General features: G+C 42.8%; 2 protein-coding genes across 3 annotated transcripts in view; both read right to left on the bottom strand.

Moving 5' to 3' along the window:
- Positions 1-7762: 7762 nt before the first annotated feature.
- Positions 7763-9902, bottom strand: her8.2 (hairy-related 8.2). The gene is made up of 4 exons (XM_056271149.1): positions 9801-9902; positions 9603-9698; positions 9402-9480; positions 7763-8443 (listed from the first exon to the last, which is right to left on the bottom strand). The coding sequence occupies exons 1-4, from the start codon at positions 9864-9866 to the stop codon at positions 8109-8111; spliced, it is 576 nt and encodes a 191-aa protein (XP_056127124.1). The 5' UTR covers positions 9867-9902; the 3' UTR covers positions 7763-8108.
- A 5227-nt stretch (positions 9903-15129) lies between these two features.
- amotl1 (angiomotin like 1) overlaps positions 15130-18613 on the bottom strand; it is a 45492-nt gene continuing 42008 nt past the window's right edge. For both annotated transcript variants that reach the window (XM_056271123.1, XM_056271114.1), the window contains exon 12: positions 15130-15570. In XM_056271123.1, the coding sequence (XP_056127098.1) occupies positions 15467-15570 (104 nt within the window). In that variant the 3' untranslated portion in view covers positions 15130-15466. The remainder of the gene's footprint in view (positions 15571-18613) is intronic.

Here is an 18613-nt window from a genome sequence, read left to right as displayed (position 1 = left end):
TTCCTGAAAGGCGACCGCACCCCAGCACCGTCCAGGCCAGCACCATTTCTTCCTGAGCTTCACGAAGAAGTGGCGAAGTCCTGGACCGCCCCCTTTTCGGCCCGAGTGCGTCCCTCTGTTTCTGCTGCATTCTCCACGGTGGACGGTGCGAAAGACAGAGGCTATCACTCCCTGCCCGCCGTGGAAGAAGCCGTAGCGGCCCATCTTTGCCCGCCCTCTGCTGGACGGCGAGCTAAGACGGCCCTACCATCAAAGGCTTGCCGCACCACGTCAGCCCTGCACTCCCGCGCTTACACCGCCACTGGGCAGGCTGCGTCGGCTCTCCACTCTATGGCCGTGCTTCAGATACTTCAGGTCGACCTTCTCCGGAAAATGGACGAGGAAGGCCAGGAGGCTGTCAGCGTGCCGGATCTACACAGCGCTCACCGACTGGACTATTCGGATCTTCCGTCAAAGATTTTGCGGAAAGGTTCGTTGAAGTTCAAAAGACATCACAGGCTCTGAAGCACTTCCTCCCGAAGCGCTCTAGCTCCGCAGCAGGTCGCCCTAAACAGCCGTCTGCTCGCAGCTCTCAGCCTCAGCCACTGCTAGCCGCCGCTCCACAGCGCCGCCAGGCCCGGGACCATAGACCACGCTCTCGCTCTGCAGGCCGCCGCCCCCCTCCGCGCGGGCCCCGGCCAAGGATTGAGATCAAGCCCGAGGCCTCGAAGCCGTCCTAGCACGCTTAGGAAAACGACGGTGTTCAAGTCCAGCTGCGGCCGGATTTTCACCTAAGTTTCTCGCTCGTTCAGTTCCAAGAATTTTGACTGTCCCAGTGTATTATGCAGTAAACAAGTCGGCACCACAGCCCGCTTGCCTGCACCCAAACGTCGTTTTTACGGCGACCCAGATAAATCAAATAAAGTTTGCAAATTCTGGTGTTCCGGCCTCGGCCGATGGTGTTATGAGTGTAATAAAAATGCCCACAAACCTGTGCCCATTTCTACACACAGTGCATCAGATGTAGTGAATGTGCCCACGCCCCAGTGCCCACAAACACTACACACCACATGTCCCACGGTTTCTGTAAAAACGAAACCAACACACATTCAGTCAGCTCAGGCCGACGGTGTTTTCAGTGCAGTGAATGTGCCCGCTGTTACGCGCCCACATTCTCTCACGGACATGTTAAGCCCGACGGGGCTCGCCCCGCTCACTCTCCCTCAGCACACCGCTATAGGGGATTTGAGCGCGGCCAGGCTGCACGCCCCCATCGGCGCGCCCCCTGCCTCACACACTGTAAACACAGTATCTGTGTCAAAGCAACACGGAGCCCCCGTGCCGTCGTTAGATTACGGCCAGAGACCGAATCGCATTCTACTCCTAGCTCTTCATGCGAAAGCATGGGCGCAGCTTCCCGGGGTATCACAATGGGTGCTGAACACTATAAAAAGAGGCTATTCGCTACAGTTTGCTCGACGCCCCCGCCGTTTTACGGCGCGCGTCGAATCCACGGTCAAAACAGAAGTAGCACACCTACTTCAAGCCGAAATAGCGACACTTTTGAGCAAAGGGGCAATAGAGCCCGTATCTCACGCTCAAAGCGAAGGGGGTTTGTACAGCAGATATTTCCTGGTCCCAAAGAAAGACGGGGGTCTCAGACCCATTTTGGATCTAAGGCATCTGAACAGAGCGCTTATGAAACGCCGGTTCAGAATGCTCACAACCAGCAAAATCCTTGCGTAGATTTGCCAGGGGGACTGGTTTGTGTCAATAGATCTGAAGGACGCTTATTTCCAGATTCAAATAGCGTCACGTCACAGGCGATTTTTGAGATCCGCCTGCGCGGGCCAGGCATATCAGTACACAGTCCTACCGTTCGGCCTGTCCTTTGCACCCCGTACATTTACTAGGTGCATGGACGCGGCGCTCGCGCCTCTGAGACTTCAGGGCATGCGAGTCTTGAACTATTTGGACGATTGGCTGATTCTAGCTCGGTCCCGACCAGAGCTCATAGAACACAGGACCATGCTACTCGAACACCTCGAGAATCTTGGTCTCACAGTCAACTGGGCGAAGAGTTCGCTGTCTCCCAGCCAGGAAATTTCCTTTCTGGGCACAGAACTGAACTCGCTGTCTATGACAGCGCGACTATCGCCAGAGCGCAGGCTGAACATTCAGCGCTTCGCGAAATCCTTCCGCTGCGGCACCATAGTCCCGCTCAGGAGATTTCAGAAGATGCTGGGCCTCATGGCCTCAGCGTCATCAACACTCCAGCTGGGTCTGCTCCGCATGCGCCCACTGCAGTGGTGGCTGAAAGCGCGAGTACAGCCTCGAGCTTGGGCCTCCGGTCATTTTCGCCTCAGGGTCAATCAGGAATGCGTCTCAGCCCTGAAGCCTTGGGAAGCGAACGACTGGTACCAGTCAGGTGTAAACCTGGGGACTTCCTCGAGTGTGCAGGTAGTGTCCACGGACGCCTCCACCTCGGGATGGGGAGCGCTGCTCGAGGGCAGACCGTTCTTCGGCCAGTGGTCAGAACGAGAAAAGCTCCTACACATAAACTGGCTGGAAATGATGGCAGTCGATCTCGCGCTGAGGCGCTTCTGTCCCCGAATAAAAGGCCATCATGTCTTAGTCCGCTCGGACAACATGTCAGTGGTGGCCTACATAAATCGCCAGGGCGGCGTCAGATCCCGAAACCTTTACAGGCTAACGGAACGCCTCCTGGTGTGGGCCCAGCACAATTTGCGCTCACTGAGAGCAGCACACGTGCCCGGCCACCTGAACCTGGGTCCGGACAGATTGTCCAGGAACAATGTTCCAGCAGGAGAATGGTCTCTGCACCCCCAGACGGTCATTCTGCTATGGGAGACATTCGGCAGAGCGCAGGTAGACCTGTTTGCGTCTCAAGAGAACGCTCATTGCCCGAAGTTTTTCTCCAAGAGCAGGGATGCGCTGGCCCACGTCTGGCCCCGTTGCCCCCTCTATGCTTTTCCCCCCATCTCGCTCCTGCCTCAAGTGCTGGAACGGATAAGGGAAAGTGGATGCTCAGTGCTCCTCGTGGCGCCACTCTGGACGAACCAAGCATGGTTTCCAGTCCTGATGCAGCTGACGAGCACTGCCCCATGGCGTATACCGATGAGGAAGGACCTCCTCTCTCAAGCCAGGGGTTCAATCTGGCATTCCTACCCGGAGCACTGGTCCCTGCACGCATGGGCCATCAACGGGTACCCGCAAACCTCCCCGAAGGAGTGCTGAACACGATCACATAGGCTAGAGCACCGTCTACCAGGCGGCTCTATGCCTCAAAATGGTCGGTGTTCTCTGGATGGTGCAAAGCACACAGCTTTTCACCTCCTGACTGCGGGATTAAGGAAGTTCTCTCCTTCCTTCAAGAGCTACTGGATAAGGGCAGAACCCCATCCATGCTCAAAGTATATGTGGCGGCTATAGCGGCGTTCACAGAACCTGCGACCGGCCGGTCACTGGGAAGAAATGATCTGGTCATCCGCTTCCTCAGGGGAGCTAAGAGGCTGAATCCTCCCAGACCCCCCTCAGTCCCCATATGGGACCTTTCCACGGTTCTGGAAGCCATGAAAGGTGCCCCATTCGAGCCAATCCGCTCGTCGGATATGAAACACCTGTCATTCAAAACAGCGTTTCTCATGGCTCTCGCTTCAGTGAAAGCGCGTAGGGGATCTGCAAGCGCTCTCTGTGAGCGCGACATGTCTGGAATTTGGGCCAAATGACTCAAAAGTCATACTCAAACCGAGACATCGTCGTGGGCTTGGTCTAGCGGAGTTACACTTCAAGATATCTGTATGGCGGCAGGCTGGGCCTCCCCGTCTACATTTATCAGGTTTTATAACCTGGAAGTTCCCGCCTTACAGGCCAAGCTGTTGTCGGTTAAATGAGTATTATCTGCCCTGAACTTCGGCTCAGAATGCTGCATCCGCTTGAGCACGGCTCGCGGCCAACTAAAGCTAACATGGGCAACTAGACCTGTGATTTTTTGCACAGTTCAGGCTGAATGCTTCACCCTGGCTGTGTGGAACACTTAAGTGACTAGCTCCCTTAGGATGCTAAATGTTATTGAGAATGATGCTTCCAGCCTCTCTTCTCGGACTCTGTGTGAGTCCCTGGTGATTGTGCACTATATGAGCCCCGGGCACATGCCCTTGGGACTTTGGTGTCGGATCCCAGCACGCATGGCTTTTTGCATTGTGTTCCCCTAGCGTAAGATATTACGCAGTACGAGAGAACCTCTCGTAAGAGAACGTACTCGGTTACTAACGTAACCTCGGTTCTCTCTAGAGAGGGAACGAGTACTGCGTATCTTGCCGTGCATGCAGTACGCTGGTTCGCTTCAGCGATGAAAACCAGAGTATATCAGCCCATCGAGCCGTATTTATAAGGCTAGGCCACGCCCGTTACGGCGGAAGCGTGACGCAATGGGCGCGAAGCGCCCTCATTGGACTGTCACTGAATGGCCTCTCTTGATAGGCTGCTGCAATTGCCACAGGCCAGCCAATAGGCGCGCTAAGCCGCCTTGCCTATGTCTGCTTGCTGTTGCAATGCGTTTTGCATTAATACAAAATTAAGGATAATTTTTTGGCTTCAATATCTCGAGGAAAAGAGGTTTTCCCCTAGCGTAAGATATTACGCAGTACTCGTTCCCTCTCTAGAGAGAACCGAGGTTACGTTAGTAACCGAGTACGTTCCCTGAGATAACGGGAACGAGCATAGCGTATGGGGAAAACTCCTGTTTTCTCCGCATCCTGAAGCCTGATTGGTTCACGTCTGTGCAAGCGCAGCGCAGATCTGGAAGCGCAGTTGCACGGCAAGCTACAAAATTCTCGTTTCCGTTATCCCAGGGAACCAGGGTTATGTGAGTAGCCTTAAATGCTTGCTTTAGATACAGTTCTCTTGCATTGCGTCAGTTTTGGGTGACGCTTATGGGGAACTTAATGGGGAACTTAAGCTGTACCGAAGCGCCCGCGCCCTCAGATCACTTGGACGTGGCTGTGTTTACAAGAGGTAAAAACGATATAAATACTGTTCGTTTTCTCACACAAACCGCTCGTTTCGTGTCTTAGGTCAATGTGTACTTACATTTACGAGTCATTAAATCATGTTTAATTTGGACTTCTCTGTGCATGCTCTTTGAGGTGGTGACCATAGACCTGCATTATATGAATGACAGACAAGAACGGTTTGACCTAAAAATATCCAAATTGAAACTACTGCGGAAACAAAGACACCTACATCTTGGATGCCCTTGAGGTAAGCTAAAACATACCAAAAATTTATTTCAAAGTGAACTATCCCTTTAAATCAAGGGTGATCGTGATTTCGCTGTTGCTGGTCCGAGATTATGGAACGACCTACCCTTTTTTGTTAGATCTTCCCCAATATTAAATATTTTTAGGTTTCGTCTAAAGTCTCACTTGTTCTCTCTTGCATTTTAAGTCATTCTTAAAATTGTGTTGTACTTTTTTATTGTTTTGTTTTTTTCTCTATCATTTGTTATGTAGAGTTGTTTTGATTTAGATCATTTGTAATGCCGAAGTTGTACAATGAGGGGTGGAGTCTCCATTAGCCCAGGGGAGGACCGACGCGTGACAACATGTCTGCTCCCTCCTTCAAGGCATGTGAACCGCCCTCACTGAGCAGAGGTTCCTCTGTGCCCATAGGAGAAGACGGCTCGCCAGTCTGCATAGAGGGCAAGACCTGAGACCTCCTTGGGAGTTTATGAAGGCAACCACCGTCCTGTTGTCTGAGCGGACCAGGACATGATAATCCCTGAGTTCCGGCTGGAACTCCTTAAAGGCCAGAGTTACCGCCAATTCGATGTTGATGTGCCAATTCGACATAGGCGTCGGCAAAGCCTTCATTTGGGCTGAGTCGAAAACTGCCCCCAGGAACGAGATCCATTGGCTGGGGAGCAGCGAGCGCCTGCCAAAGTTGACCCTGAAACCCAAGTCTCCTAGATGACTGAGGAGCAGGGATCTCTGTGTGCATGGCTCACTTCTCACTACTCACTTCTTAAAGGTACTAGATAGAGTCCGAATGGAAGGGCTGTATATTGGTATGTCACCTTCTTGAATGTGAATCTCAAAAACGGTTTTGGGAGTCTGCTCAAGCTGTCGCATCCTTCTTTTCACCTTTATTGCAATACAGTACGTAACACAAATGCAACAGCATGTCATAAAAGCAAGATGACCACATAAGTTATAATCGTAATTAAACTAAACTACTGTATACCTGTTCTATCTCCATATTCCCTGGCTCTGTAGGCATCTGACAAGAGTTGCTACACGAGCACCTGTACAGCGATTTATAGATTATCATGACGGAACATGATAATCAATGACTTGAAGATAGCTTCAATCTGCATCATCTACATGAATTTGCATCATCTACATAAATTCATCAATTAAGCATGTTGTCACTTCTTGAGTCCGACTCCGGATTGAACATGTAAGGATGAACACAGTTTACTGATATTTTCAGTGTGTGTGAGAACACCAGACAGAGCACAAGCTGTTGAAGCTACGGCCTCTTCTTAAACAGGGCCCGGAAGCACCAGCTCATTTACATTTAAAGGGACACACAAAAACGGCAAGTTTTTCCTTACCCCCCAAAATTGGCACATTTAACATGCTATAAAAAATTATCCGTGTGGTATTTTGAGCTGGAACTTCACATATACTCTGGGGACATCATAAACTGATTGTTAAAAGTACTAAATTAAAAAGAAGATCATACTGTTGTCAGTGTTTTGGTGATTAAACCAAATGCTCTCATTACAAATGCAATCATCTTGTCTTTGAAACAATGATTATGTGGACTGAAAATGTGTATAACTGTATTGTAGCATGAGATCAGGTTTTAAAAGAATGACTTGCTGTATTACAAGTGTGATCAGTTTGGATTTTTGTACTAAGAGTTTTGATGAAAATAGTACCAAAGCGAATTAAAAAAACTATGGAATTGGAATTGGAGAGAGAATTAGACTCTTTGTTATTGGTTTGTCTTATTTGAAGTACATTGTAGGACAGGTAACCACTCAATCCAAACAAGTGAAAATAAACTTTCATCTTTTGGCAGTGTTGATGAAATCCAAGTTAGGTATGTCTTAATATTCAATAATGGAGTGGAGGATAACATTGCTCCAGTCTACACATTGGTAAGAAGGTAAGATTGGTAAGATGTTATGAAATGGGGCTCTCTAAATGTCAATAATGGTCTATATAAAATATAAACAGCCTTTTTATGATGCTGTTGTTTCGTTGATTTGACAAGTGCCGTGTTGGTGATTGGACTCATTAATTATCAAAACTATTTTCATATATCAGGGGGATCAGTAGACCAGTGATTTTGAGGCTGGGCAGCCCTCTCATACACAACAGGAGGAAGAGATGAACAGTTTTTTAGACTCTCCAATTCCAACATCTCAATACACAAACTTCAGAAATGCCTGCAGAAATCTTGTATTGGTTTGATATTGATTTACATTCTGATTACACATATCAGTCTCCACCAAAAAATGTCCTATGATGAGAAATCTATGAAGACTGTATTTGTATGTAAATAGGTATAAAAAAAGAAAAGAAAAAAAGAAATTACTATATATGTTACAAACCACTTCTTTATTAATAATTGTTACAAACTGTACATAGAACATAAGTAATAGGGACTCAAATGCTACATATAATTAGTAGACAAAGAATGTTTTATTTAAAAAGGATTCTAACACTGAAAATTCTTTCATTGAAAATATATAGTGTTAATTAAATAAATAAAATTATTAATAGGGGCCTTCTACAATGCAGGCTACAGTAGCTTTACTTCAGAGAGGAAGTCGAGAGGGTCTGAAATGGGAGCTATTCTGGACTAGATCCACCTCACACACACGAGTGCAGTGAAACATATCTATAAGATACATATTAGAGGAGGCTCTACACAGTCAGCAAAAACTGTGTGTGAATTCACACTGAGTGAGACAGCATACTTCACACATATACATTCTTGGTCGACATCCGTACAAAACGGTACATACAAATGTCCAAGTCATATGCACTACATAAACATACATGCAGACACCATCTGTTAAAATGACAGATATTTCACCAAGGCCTCCACATCTCTAGAACTGAGAGATGAGGGCTCATTCTCATGGGCGAAGAACACTGATCCTGAGACTGGACGGCCCTCTCGTACAAGACCGGAGAAGGAGGGCAGGCTTTTGGACTGTCCAGCTCATCACTAGAAGAAACACTTGTCGGGGAGTTCTTGGGGAGCTTGGCCGATCGAGGTAGAGATTTGAGCAAGTGGTTGAGCAGGCGGGACCCCAGGGTTTTGTCCATCCAGTCGCAGGAAAGTAGCAGATTGTGAACTTCCTGCATGCACTGGATATACCCGGTACTGTACCTCTGTTGGGCCTCTGCATCCAGAACGGGGTCTGAATGGAGACGGAAAGATTATGGGGACATATTTTTAATTGTTAATCAGAGCCCGTATTTATCAAGCCTCTGAGAATTAGTACTCCCAAGAACACTGCTAAGAATTGACTTAAGAGTAAAAAAAATCTTGGCCCAAAGCTGCGCTTTAAAGTCAGTTATCAAGCATCTCAGTCGTAATTTAAGTGAAGTGTAGGACTAAATCTTAAGTGTCAGTCTTAGAGATGATTCACAACACTTTGCTGTGCCACAAACGGGATTTTGGATGACGACATTGGCATGGACCAATCACTGAATAGATTTCCGTATTTAAGAATATTCTCAGATAAATTCACATTGAATGGTGAGGAGTTTACTCACATTTGACAATAAATCATTTTCAAGAGAATACATTATGATTTACCAACCCATCTCATGAAATAGCACACATGTTTATCATGCAATTTATACGCGGAAATTACTTTTTACGTTCATATGTAAAATGACCCTTGGGTTTGAACATTCTTCCTCTCCTGTAAGATTTGCGCACGTCTCTGTCTCCTCAGTGCATCTCAAGCCCCCTCAACCACTTGAGAGACTTAAATAACTGGGATTCTTAGCATTAGGAAATTTGATAAGTTTGATAAGTTTAAGTTTGATAAGTGTATACTTAAGTTTGAAAGTAGGAGTAAATTTCATGAATCCTCAACAGTTACGACTAAAATGGCACTTTGAGAAGCTTGATAAATACGGGCCCTCTTCACCAATGAAATCAATGAATCAGTGAAATTGTTCTTGTGGTTTTGGTGTTCTACCCGGTTAAGTCTTTTCCTTGACAGTAATCCAGAAAAGGCCAATGTTTCAATTGGAATTGGGAAACTTCACTTTTCAATTTCAATGCAGTACAAAACATACAGTGCAAACTAAAACACTATACTAAATAACTATGGCTATTTCAAATTGCAAATGACATTTACTTACCAGAATCTCTATTGCCCTGGATGTTCTGCAAATGTTTCACCGTCATCTCAAGAATATCCGCCTTCTCTAACTTAGACTGCTGTTTAATTATTTCAAAAGAAAAGCAGTTTATGATGAGTCTAGTGGCACTGACATAAGATTACCTGGTTTAAACAAACATTTTTATCTTTATAATCTGTAACATCCAAGAATGTAACTTACATCAAGCCTGAAAGCCCCAACGACCGTCTCTCTCAGCTGATCAAGACAGTGATTTATTCTTTCCCTTCTCTTTCTCTCAATGAGGGGTTTCCGTAGCTTAACAAAATACCAACACAAGTCAGAGGACAAGAGGAAAGAAGGTTTAGTCTAGGTTAAGTTATATGCTCAAGAACATTTTGTAGTGATTTTGTATAATACCTTTCTCTCCTCTTTGGCGCTGATGTGCCTTTGGCCTGCGTTCTGTTGGAGGTTGGTAGCAGTCATCTCCACTGGCTTCTGTGAAGTAAAGACTGAGTCTCACTCACTCCTGTCTCAGTGCTGGGTGTTTCTAAGGCCCTCCGCGCTGCGCATGCCCTTTATTTATAGGAGGGACATTAGCATCTCAATGCACAAGCTCTTTGCCTGAGATATTTTCCCACACGCTCGCTCCCATCACTCACAAATGACAGGTCACCGCCTCTATTCAATGCATGAGCCCCCAAACACACACACACACACACACACACACACACACACACATAGACCCACTCAAAGCAAACAACAGATGTCCAGCCTAGAGGCGTTCTACACAGAAACAACACGTTTTGTGTGTCACATGAAAATCCAAGGTGCCTCGGCATTCCCAGGATGTGTGTTCGGTTACACCTGAGACCCAGAGCGTATTCATGCCCTGTCCTTAACAGAGCCAAACGAAACCAAATCCAATCCCAGAGGTACACAGAGCCAGCAGGCGGGACCCCAGTAATATGGCTGAAATTAATGAAAGGCATTGTTTGACAAACAAAAAGTCGAATAAATGTACTGTATAAAATGACACTTTATAAAACACGAGACATGAATTAATATATGTCAGAAATAAGCAACCTAGACTATAAGCCATAAGTTGCATGGCTACACCCTCCAGCAGTGAATGTGAGCAGATGTCAGAGGGCTTTCGACCACGGGCAGATGTTTGTGAATTAGTCTCTGATCTGTTTGACTAAAGCCACGCGACTGCCAGCAGAGCACACAGACGTGGGAAACTCCACCGGACAAAACCACTCATTGATCCACAGCTAATGAGAGTGACCCGCTGCGAGGAGAAGGAGGAGAGGGTTCAGCGCAGAGTTGTAGGCAGGTGCACAGCGTTCTCTCTGGAGTATGGAAGCTGGGGGTTTTGGGGACTTTTTATCTCACAATTTGACTTTTTTTCTTCTCTCAATTGCGAGTTTATGTCACACAATTCTTATTTTCTCCGAATTTTGATACACACTCGCAATTGTGAGTATTAAAGTCAAATTCTGAGGAAAAAAAGAGTGACATTTTCTCAGAATTGCGAGTTTCGCAATTCTGAAAGGGAAAAAAGTTAGAATTGTGAGATAAAAAGTCACAATTACCTTTTACCTTAAGTTTTTTTAACAAGGTGCAATAGGTTTGTCAGTGCAATGGTAAATACGGCTCTATTTACACATCACAAGTGTGACAACGAGAGTTAGCCTACATATGTAACTGCGGTTCTATGAGTTCTGGATGACATTTAACTTGTAACACCGTAGAATTCAGATTATGTCCCCACCAATGTCAAAATCAATCTGACGCTCTTGCTCAACACTTTGTATAAGCATCTATTTTCACCCTCACAGCTATTTCAGAGAGTATGCTGAATATTTATCTAGAACTTTATCTGATCACTCACCATTGACCTTGTCCATTTTGTTCCCAGATTTCTGCACATTCATAAGGGACCAGATTAAGTTGTTTTGTGCCTCCTCTCCCAACAGTTTAATTTTATGGGATACGTTAAAGGCCTATCTGAGGGGACAGATAATATCCTATACAAAACGTCTGAAAAAGCAATACAGACCTTAACTTATTGATAAGTTGGAAAAAGAAATGTTACTCTTGGAAAAAGAATTATCAAAGAAATTGTTCTTCAGACACATATCAATCTTTAGTCCAGAAAAAAACTTCAATACAATATATTACAGTAAATACCCACAAAATTGAAAGAGCTATTTTAATAACTAAACAGGGATATTATGAATTGGGAGAGAAAGCACATACAATCTTGTCCTGGCAACTGAAGGAAGAGAAAAACATTAGGAGTATTAATGCTATTCAATCTGAAGCAGGCTCTATCTCATATAACCCAACAGAAATAAATGATAACACTTCTATTTAAATTTGTACAAATCAGAATTGCCCAGCGATTTGACCCATATTGACAACTTTCTGTCTCAAATCGAATTACAAAAAAATTAGTGAAGAGGACCGAAAAAATCTTGATTTCCCTTTTACTCAGGCAGAAATGACAAAAGCCCTAAATTCACTTCAGTCTAATAAATCCCCAGGAGAGGACGGGCTTCCCCCCGAATTTTCTAAAGAATTTAAAGATTTACTTATCCCACTGATTATGGATGTAATAAACCAACGCTTCACGAATCCTCTTCGACTGCCATAATATTAGTTATATTAAAAAGTTATATTAAAAAAAGTAAAGACCCACTAAAACGTGCCTCTTATAGGCCCATCTCATTAGTGAACTCAGATTATAAATTGATTTCTAAAGTGTTAGCAAATAGGCTTAGTCTGATATTACCAAAAATAATTAACTCAGACCAGAGTGGCTTTATTCAAAAACGCCTATCTGCCAATAACTTAAGTAGATTCTTTAATATAATCTTTTTGCTAAATAGCAAAATCAAGATCTGATCACACTGTGGCTGTGGCGTTAGACGCCGAGAAAGCCTTCGATAGGCTGGAATGGCCCTATTTATTTAAGGTATTAACTACATTTGGTTTGGACAAGTATTTATTAACTGGGTATGATATAGGGTTCTCCCCCTATATCATAAATCCAAAGCAAGGATTACTACTATGGGCACCGTTTTCCCTAAATAGATCCAGTAGACAGGGATGTCCTGTTTGCCTTAGCCATTGAGCCTTTGGCAGAGGCAATCAGAAGGGACCCTTATATAAAGGGCTTTAAGGTTGGTCAGACAACTCAACTTATTAGCTGATGATGTTCTCTTATATCTAACAGACCCTTCTCATTCTCTTACTCGACTACAGGATTTATTGGTCACCATGGCACTGTCTCCGGATATAAGGAAAACTATGATAAAAAGTGAAATAATTCCATTAACAACATTCAACTACTCTGCGTGTCATCTGCGTTCAAATGCAAGGTAATGAAAGCACATTTCATTAGTGTTCATCAACTTTATTCCCCAACTGAAATACAATATATTGGTGTAGTTGTGGACAATAACTTTAAAAATCGTATAGATTGAATTATAGTCCACTCTTATTAAAAATGTAAGACAATTCATTGGAATAACAAGGTACCAAGAATATCTTTGGAGAAATTGACGTGGGACTACAAGTCAGGGGGGACTTCAACTACCCAATTTTTTTAAAATATTACTTTTTGCCCAAAATGACAAAATTCTTTTGTCTGTTTGAGAATGACACAACTCCATCCTGGGTTCATATAGCATTTTATTCTTTTAAAAGACTATTTTTTTAGTGAGATTGTTTACAATTACCTGTTGAGCCAGAATTTTGCTTGCTTAAATTAACAAATTTCAAATAAAAAATTTGGAAATAGCCCTGGCAACGGCCAGAAAGTGTATTGCTGTCACATGGAAGTCTGATTCCCCTCTATCCATAACTAAATGGCATTATGGCAATGAATAACTGAGTGCCTTTAGAAAAAAATAACATATAACCTTAAAAAGGGATACAACACCTTTATTAAATTTGGCAGCCCTATCTAGATTATGTGGATAATGTGATGTAATGGAATGTGACTGACCTCGGAACATTGTATACCTACTTTAAAATAATGGAGCAACCTTTTGGGGAGGAGAGGATGTTTGTGTTTATTCTTGTTCTTGTAAAATGAAAATAAAGTATTCCAAAAAAAAAAGAATAATTTATGCAATTTTATATTATTTATTTGAATGAATAAAAAGGTCAGATTCATGTCTATCCTTGTATCTTCCGCTGGGTGAGGTTTGTTTGGGATTTAGAAAGAAATTAGTACAAGTAATGCAGTACCTTATAGAGAGTAATTAGTACAGTAATCTAATTACACTGCTGAAGATTAATTACTTTTTTAGAATAATTTACACAACACTGTATGGAACAATCTTAGCTTCTAGCATTTACAGTAGTGCACATACAAGAATGCTTCACTTTTTATCCTGCACGATGATATTGCTCCCCTCATACACTGATCAGACACACACATTAAAACCACTGGCAGGTGGAGTGAATAACATTGATTAAATTGTTACAATGGTTATATGTACATATATATAGTTATATGCTAAGGATATATTAGGCAGCAAGTGACCAGTCAGAAGATCAAAAGATGGGTCAGAGCATCTCCAAAACAGCAAGTCTTATTCAGTGTTCCCGGTATGCAGTAGTTAGTATTTACCAAAAGTGGTGCAAGAAAGGACAACTGATGTACCGGCATCAGGTTCATGGCTCAGTGATGCAAGTAAGGATCAACGGCTGGTCCGATCACACAGAAGAGCTACTGTAGCTCAAATTGCTGGAAAACGTGATGCTGCCCATGATAGAAAGGTGTCAGAACACATAGTGTATCACAGTTTGCTGTGTGTGGGGCTGCGTATCCACAGACCGCTCAGAGTGACAAGGATGCTAAAGACAACATGACAAAGAGTTCAAGGTGTTGCCTTGGCCTCCAAATTCCCCAGATCTCAATCTGACTGAGCATCACATATTGTTTCTCTGCACAATTTGCTTATATTATTTATTCTTTTCGAAATGTAGATGAATAAATCAGTGTCAGATGATTTTTTGCAACGTGTAAACATACTGCGTAATTTGTGTTATTAATAAAATAACTGACCCTTTGTGAGCAATTTCTCACTAAATATGTTGGTTTTAAAAGCTCTGTGTAAAGGTTTTCGTTGGAGTTTTTCCTTAGAGAATGTGTTATTTGATAATGAGGTGTGTGTATATACTATGATTTTGTAAAATATATCATTGAAATAAAAACAATCTGTAATACAGAACACTGTGCTTTTATTGTATTGCTTTGATTACCAGAGCTATTAAAATAATAAAATGATAATGGATTTGGAGAATGGAAACCACAACAAATTATTAAATTAGAAATGGGTAAGACAGTGGTAAAACTAAGGTAGATGACTTTCTAGAGAAAACAATCAATCAATTATGCAATTGTCTTTGGACGCAAAACATTATACAGTAGTTATTGACCCTTGACAACTTCACCATTTAGCATTGTAGCAGTGCAGAGTCTAAAATATTCCCAGCCAAAGAACAGTTTTACTCAATTAAATAAGTGTTTTTTTCAGGCAATTAAAACACACATGATGCCAAACAGCAGTTATTGCTGTAAAATTAATAACAAGCATATTTGCCGCAAGTCTGCCACAAAACTAAAAAAAGATCAACCGCATTCAATCATTTAGTTTTACACATAACAATTCCATACAAAAAAAAAATACATCACACAAAATATTTCTCTGAATTATATAAACTGCTGATAAACTAAGACAGACGAGAACTTAAGACATTGAGTGTGCAGGTAAACAGGCCGGGGCAAATGCCTTACTCCTCGATTGTTTCAGGGTGAAAATGGACAGAAAATAGAATTCAGGAATCAACCATCTAATTCAGCGTTTTGGAGGCACAATATTGAATTCCAGCTTTGCGCTTCCTTTGTTTTCTTAATATCTAATTTCTGTCTGTTTGTTTGTGTTCTATTACATCATCTCTTTCTTCATGTTACCACCCTTTCTTTTTCTGTCTCCCTCACTCCCTCTTGCCTCTCTCAGAAGTGCTGTCCTGTCTGTAGGAATGATATTTGCAGGGTTGTTGTTTCATATAAGGATCTCCAGCAGATCTAGGTCAGGAAGGGGCATCTTCTGTCCTCTCCTCAGCGCCGCTCGACCTTCTAGGCCTTTAGCCTGTCTGGGTGGACATTCTGCACATAAACACAGGGTTCAAATTACTTTTTTGTCAAACCTTTTTTTCAGTGATACAATTCTTCTAGCATTATTTCATTAGATACTAGCATTAGTATTCGATTATAGCATTTGTTGACTGCAATATTTTTGTCTATAGAATCATTTAGTCATTGTTTTTCAGTGTTTTTATGGGAAAAGGTGCAGGTCACTGTGTCACTCACAGCATCATGCATGTGCGACTGACCCTCTGACCCTCATTGAGGCCTGCTACTTTTGTCAGTAATTGTTTGACTGTACTGGTCATTATGGTACCAGGACACAGGATCTCATTTGAGCTTCATTTTAAAATTGCCACGAAAAATGGAAAATGCAACCGACTTTTCTTTTCTATTACAAACTAAATGGATAATTGATTCATGTGAGTGACAGGTTTCTGGAAAGGAGAGAGTGAAAATCATCTGGCCATTGGACATCCTTGGATTGTCCAGCCCTCGCGTCGTCGGTACACACGTCACCACAGATGAGATGTAGAAGCAAGGACTCTTCCAGTTCCAGGGCACATTACAGTCTTTTACAATCGCTAGGACACATTTCTCAATAATTTGGTCATTTTATCAAAACTCTTCTTCACACAGTTCTCTTAACCAACTTTCATCTTGGCACAGCAGTTCATTTCACATTCAAAATGGACTAAAACTGTCAAAACCCTTCATAAAAGTTCTTTACAAAACAAGAATGACACTCTACTGCTTATAATTCACTGCAGTATATGTTACAAAGCCCATGTTTACATTACAGTACAAAATTATTCCCGTGTTTTCCCTACTTTGAATGGATGGTAATGAATTGATGACTAACACTTGTGTAGATATTCAGTTACATCTAGTTGCTTTGAAAGTATTAGATTTTTTAGACCCAGAGTATATTTCAATATGATATTACTGTAGAAATGTTGCAAGTTATTGTCTTGTTCATTTTTGTGTTTTGTTAGTTTATGAAGTTTAACAGTTTTGAAAAGAGTATGTAAACGTGCAAATTGGCCTGCATAGTACAAAAAACTATGATAAATGATCCTCAGTTTAGCTCTCATAGACTGCTGTTGTGATCACTGTGTGAAGAGTGTAGAAAGAGTGACCTAAGTATTGTGAAATGTGTCCAAGCGATTGTAAAAAAAAACCTGTAATGTTTTTGATTAAAGATTACAAGGGCATGTGTTTTTAAAATAATAATGTGCACGGATAACTCATTTACAATAAACACTGGATGATTCAATAAAAAAATAACTATAGTCAATTTTGATTTCATTGTGACTTAAGTCAAGGAACACTCTACACTCACATTTTCACTCACAGTTCACTTTAATAGGTACACTTTGCTAGTTCAGGATTGGAGCCCATTTTGCCTTCAGAACTGCCTTAATTCTTCATGGCAGAGATTCAATAAGGTGCTGGAAATATTCCTCAGAGATTTTGGTCCATATTGACATGATATCATCACGCAGCTGCTGCAGATTTGTCGTCTCCACATCCATGATGTGAATCTCCCGTTCCTCCTCATCCCAAAGATGCTCTATTAGATTGAGATCTGGTGAGTGTGGAGTCAGTTTCAGTATAGTGCATGTTCAAGAAACCAGTTTGAGATGATTGATCTTTGTGATATGGCCTGTTATCCTGCTGGAAGAGGCCATCAGAAGATGATACACAGGTCATAAAGTGATGGACATGGTCAGCAACAATACTCAAGTAGACTGTGGTGTTTAACCGATGCTCAGTTGGTACTAAGGGACCCAAAGTGTGCCAATAAAATATCCTTCACACACCATTACACCTTCAGCAGCCTGAACCGCTGATACAAGACAGGACAGATCCGTGCTTTCATGTTGTTTACACCAAATTCTGACCCGACCGTCTGAATGTTGCAGCAGAAATCGAGACTCATCAGACCAGGCAATGTTTTTCCAATCTTCTATTGTCCAGTTTTGGTGAACTGTAGCCTCAGTTTGTTGTTTTTATCTGACAGGAGATATAAGACAGATGTTTTAGAGATGAGAGATGTTTAAGAAGAGCATCTCCGGTGTCACCGGTGTGTCTTCTGCTGCTGAAGCTCTTCTGCTTCATTGATCATGTTGAGTGTTCAGAGATGCTCTTCTGCTTCAAGGTTTGATGTGTTGAGTGTTCAGAGATGCTCTTCTGCTTCAAGGTTTGATGTGTTGTGTGTTCAGAGATGCTCTTCTGCTTCAAGGTTTGATGTGTTGTGTGTTCAGAGATGCTCTTCTGCTTCGCGGTTTGATGTGTTGAGTGTTGTTCAGAGAGATGCTCTTCTGCTTCAAGGTTTCATGTGTTGAGTGTTGTTCTTCTGCTTCAAGTTTTCATGTGTTGAGTGTTGTTCAGAGAGATGCTCTTCTGCTTCAAGTTTTCATGTGTTGAGTGTTGTTCAGAGAGATGCTCTTCTGCTTCACGGTTTGATGTGTTGAGCGTTCAGAGATGCTCTTCTGCTTCAAGGTTTGATGTGTTGTGTGTTCAGAGATGCTCTTCTGCTTCAAGATTTGATGTGTTGAGTGTTCAGAGATGCTCTTCTGCTTCAAGGTTTCATGTGTTGAGTGTTGTTCTTCTGCTTCAAGTTTTCATGTGTTGAGTGTTGTTCAGAGAGATGCTCTTCTGCTTCAAGGTTTCATGTGTTGAGTGTTGTTCTTCTGCTTCAAGTTTTCATGTGTTGAGTGTTGTTCAGAAAGATGCTCTTCTGCTTTACGGTTTGATGTGTTGAGCGTTCAGAGATGCTCTTCTGCTTCAAGGTTTGATGTGTTGTGTGTTCAGAGATGCTCTTCTGCTTCACGGTTTGATGTGTTGAGCGTTCAGAGATGCTCTTCTGCTTCAAGGTTTGATGTGTTGTGTGTTCAGAGATGCTCTTCTGCTTCACGGTTTGATGTGTTGAGCGTTCAGAGATGCTCTTCTGCTTCAAGGTTTGATGTGTTGAGTGTTCGGAGATGCTCTTCTGCTTCACGGTTTGATCTGTTGAGTGTTGTTCAGAGATGCTCTTCTGCTTCAAGGTTTGATGTGTTGA

Source organism: Rhinichthys klamathensis, unplaced genomic scaffold (genome assembly GCF_029890125.1).
Source record: "Rhinichthys klamathensis goyatoka isolate OS25496 unplaced genomic scaffold, OSU_Roscu_1.1 h1tg000014l_1, whole genome shotgun sequence".
NCBI classification, from domain to species: domain Eukaryota; kingdom Metazoa; phylum Chordata; class Actinopteri; order Cypriniformes; family Leuciscidae; genus Rhinichthys; species Rhinichthys klamathensis.
The sequence above is the reverse complement of the archived record's forward strand: the minus strand, read 5'-3'. Positions and strand labels throughout refer to the sequence as shown.

Coding starts and splice junctions, on each gene's coding strand:
- her8.2 (XM_056271149.1), bottom strand. CDS start 9,866: ATGACTGCTACCAACCTCCAACAGAACGCAGGCCAAAGGCACATCAGC. Junction 9,481..9,602: donor TTGGGGCTTTCAGGCTTGAT/GTAAGTTACATT, acceptor ATAATTAAACAG/CAGTCTAAGTTAGAGAAGGC. Junction 8,444..9,401: donor CCAGGGCAATAGAGATTCTG/GTAAGTAAATGT, acceptor GTCTCCATTCAG/ACCCCGTTCTGGATGCAGAG.